Here is a 12,390-nt window from a genome sequence, read left to right as displayed (position 1 = left end):
TTCAAGTTTCCCATGGTAAGTTTCCCTCCCTTTTTCCTCATAGAGGAGTTTAAATACAAAACCAAACCAAACCCCCTAACCTGTTTGCAAGTGACATGCTAGGGAGAAAATACTGACCTTTTGAAAGGAATTACTGTGGCTTTGCTGCCTTGAAAGTGGCTCTAGTAAGTTGGCCCTTGCTCTGCATATAATTCCCTTCCAAATTTTGTCTGATGAGCTTTAGTTATAAGCGTTGTTTCTTTTTTAAATGGGTGCAGAGGAAAGATGCTCAGTATGTATATGTTCAAGTATAAACTTGTCAAGTTCTCTGACAACTAGTTAGTACTGATTTCCATAAGAGATGGAGGGGACTTCTAAACTCCGATTTCTCTTCCCAGATGCTAACGAAGGTTAGAGATGGGATGCAGAAAGAGCAGACTGAAATAAAAATTAAAAAAAAGACAGGGGAGGTGAGGAGTAGTTGAGAAGCTGAAACAAGGAAAAACTTCAACTGAAGAGTATAGAAGGCTAGGAAGAAGGTTTATTACAAACATCACATGCTAGGGGAAGGAGAGGAAAAGCATCATGAACCACTGAAACATCCCCATGTACAGACTGCAGTCATGATTCTTGAATCTTAATGTTCTTTTGTTTAGCAGTGCCAGAGCATTTCTTGGCTTCTTACTATTTCAGTTACTGTTAGTGGTTACTCTTTCATCTTAATGATGTTACTCAAATTAAGAGAACAGAACTTAAGCATCGAAATAGTGCCGCTGCGTGTACAATGTCTAATTAGATTGTGTCTTGGTACCTAAATTATAGGGACGCTGTTGCCATATACTTTTAGAAGTTTAACTATGACTGAAATGGTTTTAACATATTTCTTAAAAAAAATACATCAAACCAGGTTGTAAAGATCTTTATTTTGCTAGATTCTGGTTTATTATCTAAACTTCAGTATCTTCAGCATGGGAATTAGGAAATTATTTCACAGCAAAACCTAAATTATCGGGCCAACATATCAGGTATTTTCCTAGTTTAGATCCGTATTTTAGTATCTCTTGCATCTTGTAAGGTGACCAAGGGGTCTGGCCAAATCATCAGATCCCATATCCCATCATCTGGGAATTATAAGACATGTGCTTTCTTCAGGTCAGGTCACATAGCCCTTCAGTCTTGTATTTTCTCCTTTTAGAATTAATATTTGGATTTTATATATCCAGAAAATTCTTCAGTGCAGAAATTTCCTCCTCTAGTGTGGTACTTTGTAAAATCCATTGATCTGAATGAAGTACTTTCTCTTTTCAGAGAAAGGGAATGAACTTAATTATTTACAGTTTGGTTTGTGATACATTGTATTATTTGTGCTATTTTGTCATTTAAGTACATTAGAGTTAGTTTCCCAAGTAACAGGCTGCTGTATTGATCTTACATTTTTAATGTTAAAAACTTACAGAAATGTCTACTGCAGGAGGAGAGAGAACACATTTAAAAATATATGGAATTTTCACATGTTGAATTATTCAAAAGTTGAACTACGTCTCAGTGATTTTTAATTCATGGATTATCTAAAAGTTAAATTAGTAATTAAAAATGTGTTGAAAGCAGTTCTTTAGCTGTCTGTAGTATTATGTTAATACCAGAACAAGGCTGTGATACAAAATACTTACATTTTTGATGATAAAGAATGAAGCAACAAGCATCATCTCTAGACGTGTGTTTTCTGAAAGTAACATGCTTTCACATGCAGAAGTTTGTTTTAAACTTGCATGTAGAAGTAGCACAAAATATCTTCTTTTTTTCTTGGCATTACAGAAGCTGCTGGGTTTGTTTTGCTACTGATGAAGATGATCGGACAGCAGAGTGGGTGAGACCTTGCAGGTGCAGGGGCTCCACGAAATGGGTTCATCAGACTTGCCTGCAGCGCTGGGTGGATGAAAAACAAAGAGGAAACAGTACTGCTAGAGTTGCTTGTCCTCAGTGCAATGCAGAATATTTAATAGTATTTCCAAAGCTAGGTAAGATACATCATTTAAATTTTAAACGCAATATAGCGGGTTGTTTCTTTATATTGTTCCTATTTCCTTTTCCTTTTTTGTGCTTGGAGCATCAGTTCTGTTGAGAACCTGTCTATTCCTTTTTCCAGACATTAAAAAATAGCTTTATATTCTGCTCAGATTATCTTTTTTTTTTTTTTTTAACTCATCTTGCAGAGAAACTGTTATCAAAGGAAATTCACAGAAAAGAACTGTTGCGTTATCTGAAAAATACATTTTTACTTTGTTTGGGAGCCATTCATGAGTTAATATTGCCCTATATGCAAAAGGCAGAATTCCGTGGTTGCTGGGCACTGCTTTAGTTCTGGTTGTCAAGGTGAAAGTAAAACGTTGGAGATGGTCTTCCATAGTCTGCTCTTGAGTAGCTGAGTAGGACACTGCGCAGTATGTTGCACTTATTTAAATTAGCAGTGGTTGCTGTTATTCCAGCCCTCATTTGCCCATATGTTCTATGGGGTATATTAAGTAGGACAAGAAAATGAAACGTTGCCATGGAAACTTAAATTTTGTTTAAAAGTAAAACTGCTTGTTAAAAAAATGCTGATATAGCATGTGAGTACAGGAATTTAGAGCATCTTAAAGAAGATTTTTTTAAAGTATCTGATTTCTGTAATGAAAGCCGAAAATAACACGTGCTATCAGTTCTTTGGGACAGGACCTCTTTTTTGTTAGTATAAGGGCTGACAAAATTAAGGTGTGAAGGGAAATAGGTTCCATGGTAGAACACGGAGTAGTGGGAAAGAAAATACAGACTAATGTATTGTTGATATTCAAGAAAACACAAACCAGCATGGAACTTACTACCAAGTTATTAATATATCAACCACAGTTCAGCTTTGCTGTAAGGATAAAGTAGAAGGGAATCTTAATCCCCATTACAAGGAGGGTGTCAAACTGTAACATTTAGCATTGGCTTTGAGGGAAGAAATTGGTTTGATATCTGGGCACTTAAAATGTACCACAAAACATAAAGCTTAAAATCCTTACTTGCGTCTTGAATGATGAAATTGTAATGTGAGCTGCATTTGCATTTTATTTTGGCAATGGGGAAAAAGGGGAGGCAACTGTAGCTTGGAGAGGATAATGCACACAAACAACAGATACTTTCATTTGCTCTTGCAGTGTGTGGCACCTTTATTTGAAAGCTAAGATTCCTAAATTCCAGCATTCCTAGCTTCTGAAGCTGGTCTGAAATTCTTGCATGAGATTGTTCAGCTCTTGCATGCAAGAATTTTCTAATGTATTTTCCCTCACAGTACCATCTTTTTCTATTTTTAAACATGAGAAGGGTATAAAAATTCAGCATGAGCAAGAGTACACAAGAGCAGAGAAATGAATTTGGGTCCATCAAACATCCGTTACGAGCTTGAAGTGCCTTAAACTAGTGAGACAGTCTTGCCCTTTTGTAGCTCTTCTTCTAGTACCCAAAACTGTTCTATAACAACTCAATGATAAGTCAGTCAAGGGCACACCGAGCAGAGTGAGGATGGGAAGATGTTTTCAAGCAGTTTTGCTGGTAGCCCTGTCATTGCTGCAGCAGCAGCTGTCTTTTGAAGACATTACTAGTCACACCATTCAAGAACTGAAATTACCTGAGCAGGGAAGAAGTAACAATTGTTGTTTCCTTGAGGTATCACAGTTCAGAAACTTCTTTACATTAAGACTTCTCTAATGTACTGCTGGAAACTTTTTTTTCTAAAACCAGATTTCTGGGAAAGGGCACTCCCTAACACAACTTTTTATTTACAGTTACAGTTCTGAAGTAATATCAACTTGAGGAGGTATCAACAGATATCTTTTTAAGTAACAGAGGGTGTCTTTGAATGTATTTACCATCCAAAGCAACCTCCCTAGTGATATATCTTCTTGAAATTATAATTCCACTGCAGATTTGATAGTATCAGTTTTAAATGATCAGTAGTAAGTATGCTTTTACTAGCTGTTCTCCTCTATTCTTTTTTTTTTTTTTTTTTTTTTTTAAATAGAAAAATATTATTGCCACTTTGAAAGTAACTGAAGTATCTTTTAGATTATTTCAGTTTAATAAGTAGAAAACAGTTTGGCAGAAAAAGCTCTGTTAAAGCATGACAGCCTTTACAAAATGAAAATTATTTTTGTATTTTGTGTTTCCTTCTTTTTGTGTCACAGTCACATTTGTCTTCCTTTCTCACTGCTTCCTGAAGGCCTAATTAAAAAAAACAAACTGAAATGATGTTTTTTCTAGTCTTTTCTCAAGATTCTACACCTAATTCTGTAGCTTCCTTCTTTTAATGATTATCATCAGTAGGTGCAATTTGTTAGTACATTTAGTATTAGATTTCTGATGTTGCCATATCACCTTGCCAAGCAGGCAAGCTTCAGAGCTTTAGGACTCGCCAAATATGATGTGGTTTTGAGTCTTTTGTCTTCGTCAAAGAAATGTAAGTTTTCAAAATAGTACAACTGAACAACTTTTATCAGTGACTGTGGGGGAACAGTTACGAAGTGTAAAACTGCTGTGCATTTAGTACTTGCAGTTATGACCTTGTTGATACTTGCAGCAAATTAATAGACATCCCAGCACTTTAAGTCTGTCCTGGAAAGTTAAACATAACTTAATACAGTTAAACTGCTTGTTCCAGTTCTTTGTATTTTGAGTAGAGTGTTCCTTCAGAAACCCTTTAATTTTGGTACCTAATCACTAATAGGATGCTCAACTCGAGAATAAATTAACTCCATAATTACACTTTGTCAGTTACTTATGGACTAATCTTTATCTGTTGACGTATTTGAAGCAGTATGTTGGTGAGGTGTTTACTCTCTTACAAGTTACACAGGAATATACTTCATGCTCTTAAAACTAGAGCTTATTACTAAAACAAAGAATGCATGCTAGAAGATGCACACAAAGGTAGCCAATTTGAAGTACATGGTAGTAGGTGAAGAACTAGATGCTCTAGCAGAGCTAGAGTAGAGAGTACATTAAGCAATCCTCTGCCTAAGTTGCTAAGGACTGCCCACAAGTCTGATACATAACTTGGCAATATTTACAATGACATCTGTTAAGGCTGCATATAAGATAAGAGATGTGGAGAATTAATTACTTGAAGAATGTGTGCAGGAATAACTTATACTTTCACTGATTTTGGTAGGAGAAAGTAGTAGGGAGCCAACAAGAATGTTCGTGCAGATGAGCTGGAGGAGGACAGTCTATATAAAATCTGTTGACAAATATAAAAGAAATGTGCAATCTGACCATGGTGATGACATTTTTCACTTCAATACATACATTTCAGACTTCAGCTTCTGGCTTTTTCTTTGCTGGTGCTACTGCAGTCTCACAAGGAAGAGATGCAAGCATGCACTTGTTTACCTCATCAAAGCTGGTCAGGGTGATGTCTTGCTCTGTGTAAGTCTGGAAAGTGCCGCTGTCCTTAGACAGAACAATGAAACTATTAATGCATTGTTGTCAAAGGCACTAAATAGCCTGAATAGAAGGGGGTTTTCCTCCAACATCCAAAAGGTGATTGATCTCTAATACTGAATGCAGCTTTTTCCACTGGAAGGTTTTTCATACTGACTGTGCTACATTTTATTGTAGAACAGAATAGTTTAGTGACAGGATTCCCAGGTGGAGCTCTCAAAGGTAAGCACATGAAGTCCATTACAACTAATATTTTTTCCTTTTAAAACCTAAAATATCTAACAAATAAAAAAGTCACTAATCCTGAAATGGTTTCTGCAGCAGAACGATTCTGATCCAACACAAAGGAAGCTAGTCAACTTTAGTGGGTAAATTAGTCAGTGCTCTAACCAGTATATTAATCTCTCAGAAAGACGTGGTGGTGAATGAAAAGGTAGGTAGAAGTAAGTTACAAGCTTAGCTTGGTAGCTTTTTAATGATAGGTTCTCATTTAAACAGCATGTGCGGGGATGACAGACTTGTATTTTGCCAAGTTCTTTCCTTCTTATCAGTGATAGATGCTGACAGCTTTCTTCAGTATGCTTATATATATATATATCTATCTTGAAACCTTACTTTTCCTTTATCATAGGTCCAGTTGTTTACGTTTTGGATCTTGCAGATCGACTGATCTCAAAGGCATGTCCATTTGCTGCAGCTGGGATAATGGTGGGCTCTATATACTGGACAGCTGTAACATATGGAGCTGTGACAGTGATGCAGGTACATCCCTCCTCTTACCAGCTTCCACAGCAAGTCTTTTAAAGAAAAAGTCAATTAAGACTCCTCTTTAGTTGGCTTAAAACATGCTTTTGCTGCTTTCAGCACTTCCAGTGTAGTTAACAAGTGAATTCAAGATGGGTGGATAGAAAGCTTTTTGCTTTTAACTGATCATACTATATAAAGCCAAGTATGCCTGTTCAAATGTGGTTTGGTGTGCAGCTAAGAAAATTCCCTGCTACACTAGGTGGCTGCCCTTTGCATGGCAGGCTGGTGAACCCACTTCTGTTCTTACAGAAAAGGTACCATGACCACCTAACTACTAATAATGGGTAGTCTAATTCTTCAGAAAAGACATGAGACTTTTCTGAATCTCTTCTTTTACTTATAGATAGATTTTGCTGGTAACATTCAGAGGGTTTAGACATGGTGAATTTTTCAGTCCTACCACTTTTTATTATATAAAGGAAAACGAATGCTCTGAATGGTGCAATCGTTCATAAACAACAAGTGCAGAACACTGCAAATTAATAATACTGGTTTTTAATTACTTCAGACTGTATGGTTAGTTGAAAGGGGGAAAAAACCCACTTGTTCTTGTGAACTTGCTGTTTAAATATAGAAATACTGTTGACAGGTGGTAGACTTAACTGTGGAAAAATGTGTTCATTGCTGTGCAACTATGAGACAAGAGTTTGCACGGTTCAACTAGAAGGACCTCCGTTAATGTTTTAGTTGTTGATTCCTGTATCATGTCCATAACCTGTGTTTTGCTTAAAAGCATAAAGTATTTCTGATGCTAATTCAGTTGTAGATAGAATTAGCAAACCTGTATGCTAGTAAGTATTCCTCCACAGAGTTCTGATTTTAAATATACAATCTAGTCCTTATCCATGTAAGTAATATGGCACTACTTCTTGACTTACGTGGTACTGCGTTCAGTTCTACAAGTCACTTCATCTCCTCTTCTGGTTCTGTTTGTACACACTTTCATAGCAGAAATGTATGTAACAACTGCTTGAAGTGGAGCCCACATGGGCAGATGCAGGCTCCCTGGTTAGCAGTATGGCCAGGGTCAGGCAGCTCCATAGGTGACGTGTCATGAGTTTCAATACCTCCTCCATTCCAGTGAGGAGTTCTCTGTACTACAGAATGGTATACTTGAGCATTTCTTTATCTGGTATTTTGTGTGGCCCTTACAGGAACATTGCAACCATGTGTAATAGTATGACTAGACTTCATGAAGTGTACCATTCCTTAGCTCCTTGCTCACTGCTACACAGAGCCTTTTCCTGTAGGAACTTACGTGTACTTTTTAGCTTCTCTAGAACTGCATAACCAAATGGAAAAATAAATGTTCCTTTCTGTAGTTGTTTCACTTTTGAATGAACATACTTAAACATCAGTTTAGGCAGCTGGTCAAATCCCAGATAGGAAGAATTAGCTATTTTCCTCTGATTTAATGGGGGTTTTGATCATATGGATGGCACGCTGGATAAGAGAATAATTATTTTTGCTTGTAATAGAGGAAATTAAACTGGGAGTGGAAGGGAAATGTTTCACCCCTTTTGCCACCCCAAATTTTCTAGGTTTAATACATCTTGTTTCCTGATGCGTTTCAGGCTCCTTCAGTTGAAAGGCCAGAGAAGCACAAAAGCTATTTTTAAAGGTTAAGCTTCAGACGGTGAAAAATAAATACAGAATTGACATTGTGACTCCAGTGGTAGCTAAGTCAGTAACAAATCACATGAGGTTACTGAAAACAGGCAGAAACAGTAATCTAAAGCAGAGGACAAGATAGGCTTTTTTTAATGGACAGGGACTATAAGGAGAAAAAGGATAATATCAGACATCACAGTCTGGGTGGAAGATAGTGAAGAAGCTGGAAGACAAATGCTGAGTATTTTTTTTCCAGGAATAATCTTTTGGTGGCATCAGTATTGGTTATGCCTATTTTTAGAGGCTGTGGTATATAATGTAACTTCCAGTTCTAGAAGAATAAAACAGAATGGTTTTCAAAGCAAGGTTAAAAAGTACAGTTTAGAAGGTACTGTTGTGGTACGTTACCCCTGCTCCTTCCCTGTCCTACTCCAGCACTGGGTTTTGTTGGTCTGGGGGGTGTTTGTGTTTTAATTTTGCTATGGCTGTATGTTCTTCCCACCCAATTTTAAGTTCTGTGCAAGTGAAAACTAGATAGCACTTTGCAGTTGTGGGGAAAACAAGAAGTTGGGGAAAACACATGAGGAAAATCCAGTGTCTGGCAAGCAGAATAATGACTATTTTAGTGGTTTTAGTTTTCCTGCATTGTTATGAACATCACAGACATACATTTTATAAACTGCAAAGCCTGATTATTTTATGTGCCAGTAGAAAAGCTGAGACACATCAGTAATGACTGTCCTTTAACATCGTAGAGCTCACCACATTTAAAAATAAGGTGCAATTGAAGAAATGCTGCTATTTCCACTACAGTTGAAAATAATGCACCTCTTCCTGCATTGTCTAGAGAAGCAATACTTCTTAATACTGTGATCTCTGTTGCATAAGGTATTCCTAAATAACAGAAAACTTTGATTAAAATATCCTGAGATAATTGCTATCAGTTTATCCTTTAAAGAGTAGTATCTAATCAATTTGAGTGTAGAATTACTGATGCTAAAATTGCAAATTCTGTGCATTTTGAAAGCATGCTGTTTTGATGTTTCAGATGTTTAGGCTTTTACTTATACACAACCATATGAAACTTTTCTTGAGATGGTAAGGAATTGTGTTACAGCTCTCTGCAAGATTAATGACTTGCAGACTAGGGCTGGTTGCTTGCCTGCGTTACCCTTGATAAGCAACCAAGGATGCAAAGGGAAAACCGAGTATGTTAGGTACAAGAGTGTTTTTTCTTTAACTTAAAATGTGTGGGCAGCCCCAAACAAACTAGACTTTTAAGAAGTTATATTCTGTGTTCAGTTGTGGCCTTTGTTATGTTTGCCAACTGTATACATATTTACCAGGTTGTGGGTCACAAAGAAGGTCTTGATGTCATGGAGAGAGCTGATCCTTTATTTCTTTTGATTGGACTTCCCACTATCCCAGTCATGCTAATACTGGGCAAGATGATTCGTTGGGAGGACTATGTGCTCAGACTGTGGCGCAAATACTCTAATAAGCTACAAATTTTGAACAGCATATTTCCAGGTAATGTGATAAAATTTAAAAGGAGTTCTCAAGCTTGAATTTGTGCCTGTAGGAGATGGGGATAGGCAAGTAGTTTTTGCCATTCTTAAGTAAAGATGTTTAACACCTTCCCTCTTATTTTATGTTCAGTCTATTTAGATTGTTTGTATAGTACCTGCTGAGAAAGGTGGGACAAGAGGAGCAGGAGCATGGTTTCAGTTAAGGCCTTGGTAACAGAACAAGCTACTGAAAATCATGGGTCTTACTTGAAAGTACAAATGAATACAGTAATTTAATGGAAACAGAATATTCACAGAGAAGAGAGAGAGTGTTCTCAAAAAGTAGTTGGGCTGTAGAATTGTAATAGAGTGGGTTGGGCACTAATGACTAATGTGCTTTCTGTGCTCCTTTTGAGCTAGTGGCTGTGTAACTTTTTCTTCCCCCACTTTTATCCCTTCAGGCATTGGATGTCCTGTTCCTCGTATTCCAGCAGAGGCCAACCCTCTGGCAGATCATGTCTCTGCAACACGTATTCTATGTGGAGCTCTAGTTTTCCCTACTATTGCCACAATAGTTGGCAAGCTGATGTTCAGCAGCGTTAACTCAAATTTACAAAGGACAATCTTGGTAAGACTCACTATTGCTTGTGTCATAAATGATCATAAGATGTGAATATGAAGTGTTGTGGGGGAGGGAAGAAAAGTAAAAGGAACATGAATTGATCTAGTACTTGGGAGTGGCATTTGTTAAGGGAAAAGGTTTTTTTTTTTAACATTGCCTGTTTTGGCAGTGGGCAAGCATCGTGTGTATGTGAGATGTTGCCCCTATGACTGAAGCTAACCTCAATTCAAGGCAAGGCTGAACATTTTCCTCTAATTGGCAGACCTTAGCATTAACTAAGGGTGATAAAGATGATGAGGAACTAGCATCTTCTAAGAATGATCTCTTCAAGGGTGGTGTTTATATTATGAACCTTTTTGTATAAGCTTTTGTTCTTTGAGATAATCCCTTTGTTACTTTATTTTAATAAGGAGATAAAAATAAGCTTTCCATAGAAGTTGAATGGAAGGGGGAGGGCAAAGTGAGGAGACCTTTATGACTAACCTCTGGCTTGCAGCCTTTCAAGGGGAACCCCACCAAGTATAGTAGGATGGTGTCCCTGGTCATCTGTCACTTCAGTCCCTCTTTTCAATTCTGACATGTTTATGCATCCTTCTCTTCCATTTGCAAGGAACAGTGATATTACAACTGTTTACGCAGACTAAAGGCTTGTTAGTGTCTCTTCTTACTTGAATACATTTTAAAGGCTTGAGATAAACATATTGTAAAACTTCTGAAAAGGAAAAAGATTTTATTCCACTCCTGTGAAAAAGTGGCCTTTCTCACAGCCTGATAATGCTAATGGTAATTGGCATTATTCCTTGGGCCATATATAGTACATATTCAGAGAAGGGAGGAAAGCAGATACATATCTGCATTTTGCTTTGTTCTTTAAATAGGATGTGTTTTAATTTTATTAGAATATTTGTCAGACTTCCAAGCAAATAAAAGCTTTCAAAAGGTTTTACAGATCCAGTATGTAATCCCTTTAAGTAACATTAACCCCTGTAATAGTGCATTGTGACAGAAAACCTTGAGATACTCATTTGGATTGTCCTAATTAGCTAAACTTCAAAAGAAAGTGCTATATAATGGGAAAAATATCTTCTTTGACCAGGAAGTTTTAAAAAGAACGTTTGCAATGCTGTGACACTGAACTGTGTGGGGTTTCAAAATATCTTTTTATTTCAGGGTGGAATTGCTTTTGTTGCTATAAAAGGAGCTTTTAAGGTTTACTTCAAACAGCAGCAATATCTGCGTCAAGCTCACCGCAAGATTTTAAATTACCCTGAGCAAGAAGGAGCGTAAGGCTGTGATCTCCGGAGCTCGGACAGTCTCACCAGACAGGTTTCCATGTTGTATTGGTTCCATCTTATTGCACACTAGTGGAGAATTATGATAAGTTGCTGCTCCTTTTTTTTTTTTTTTTTTTTTTTTTTTTTTTCTCCCTTTAAATCCAATAAAGCACTGTCTTGTGGCAGGGTAAATCCTTTCAGCAGCCATTGAACCCAAGAATGTGACCTGACTTTCATTGTTTTGGGGTATTTCTGTTGGGCAACAAGCTTCTGAATTACTTTGAGCCAATATGCTGAATGGAAAAAGAAAAAGCATAAACTACAGAGCAAGAACATTCTAAGTTGTGTAGTTAATGTAGTCTATATCCAAATGCCTCTTCTATACATGTGTGCTCATACCCACACTATCATCCAGTTCAGCATTTCACACAATGAAGGGATTTATTTTTTTTTTTTTTTAAGAAAGGAAATGTGAGTCATTACCAAGGAGAAGTAATTGTGGGACACCAGTCAATAAAGATTTCCTTGGTCTTCACTGGTAGCAAACAAGGAGTGTAAAATGCTCAAAAGAGAAAGCAGAAGACAGATAACTCTCCAGGACTTGTGTGTCAGCTTTAGCCACCTAAGTAGTAGGTGTTGAAATCAGCATGGCTTCCAGGTGACTGCTTTATTACTGATAATTTTTACTGTCCTGTTGTATCTTCTGCAGTGCCTAGTGTTATTTTCTCATGGCTCTTTTACTGGTTTGTGACTGGTGCTGGATAGCATATTTTTTTCCTCCACAGTACACTAATTACATGGGGGGAAGTAAATTTCAGTTGCTTATTTTGTAGGGAAGTATTTGAGCACTTGTTTAGTTCTCATGTCTGTTTTGATTATGTAAATATCCATACAGTACAAAGAGCAGAAGTGTGAGGAAACAACACTGGACACTAAAGCTACATTAAAACTGACAGATTAGGACATCTTTCTGAACTTCCAGACCTGAGTGTATAACTCTGCTCTGTACCAAGACTGGGTTCTCTTTTGCCCACACAAGCCCCAGTGGAACAACTGGCTAGAAGGAGCGACACTATGCTTTGGGTACCTCATCTGAGCATGGTACGCACCAGTGGGCTCGACACTCTCA

At 37.3% G+C, this 12,390-nt stretch overlaps 1 protein-coding gene across 1 annotated transcript; it reads left to right on the top strand.

Moving 5' to 3' along the window:
- The first annotated feature begins 273 nt into the window (after window positions 1-273).
- Window positions 274-11,562, top strand: MARCH5 (membrane-associated ring finger (C3HC4) 5). Its single transcript, XM_010015189.1, has 6 exons — window positions 274-302; window positions 1,795-1,997; window positions 6,071-6,201; window positions 9,204-9,387; window positions 9,827-9,993; window positions 11,158-11,562. Exons 1-6 carry the CDS (start codon window positions 274-276, stop codon window positions 11,272-11,274), a joined length of 831 nt encoding a protein of 276 aa, XP_010013491.1. The 3' UTR covers window positions 11,275-11,562.
- The last annotated feature ends 828 nt before the right edge of the window (window positions 11,563-12,390 follow it).

Source organism: Nestor notabilis, unplaced genomic scaffold, assembly GCF_000696875.1.
Source record: "Nestor notabilis isolate BGI_N333 unplaced genomic scaffold, ASM69687v1 scaffold15985, whole genome shotgun sequence".
NCBI lineage: Eukaryota > Metazoa > Chordata > Aves > Psittaciformes > Psittacidae > Nestor > Nestor notabilis.
Note: the sequence above shows the minus strand (reverse complement) of the source record. Positions and strands in the feature narration are given on the sequence as shown.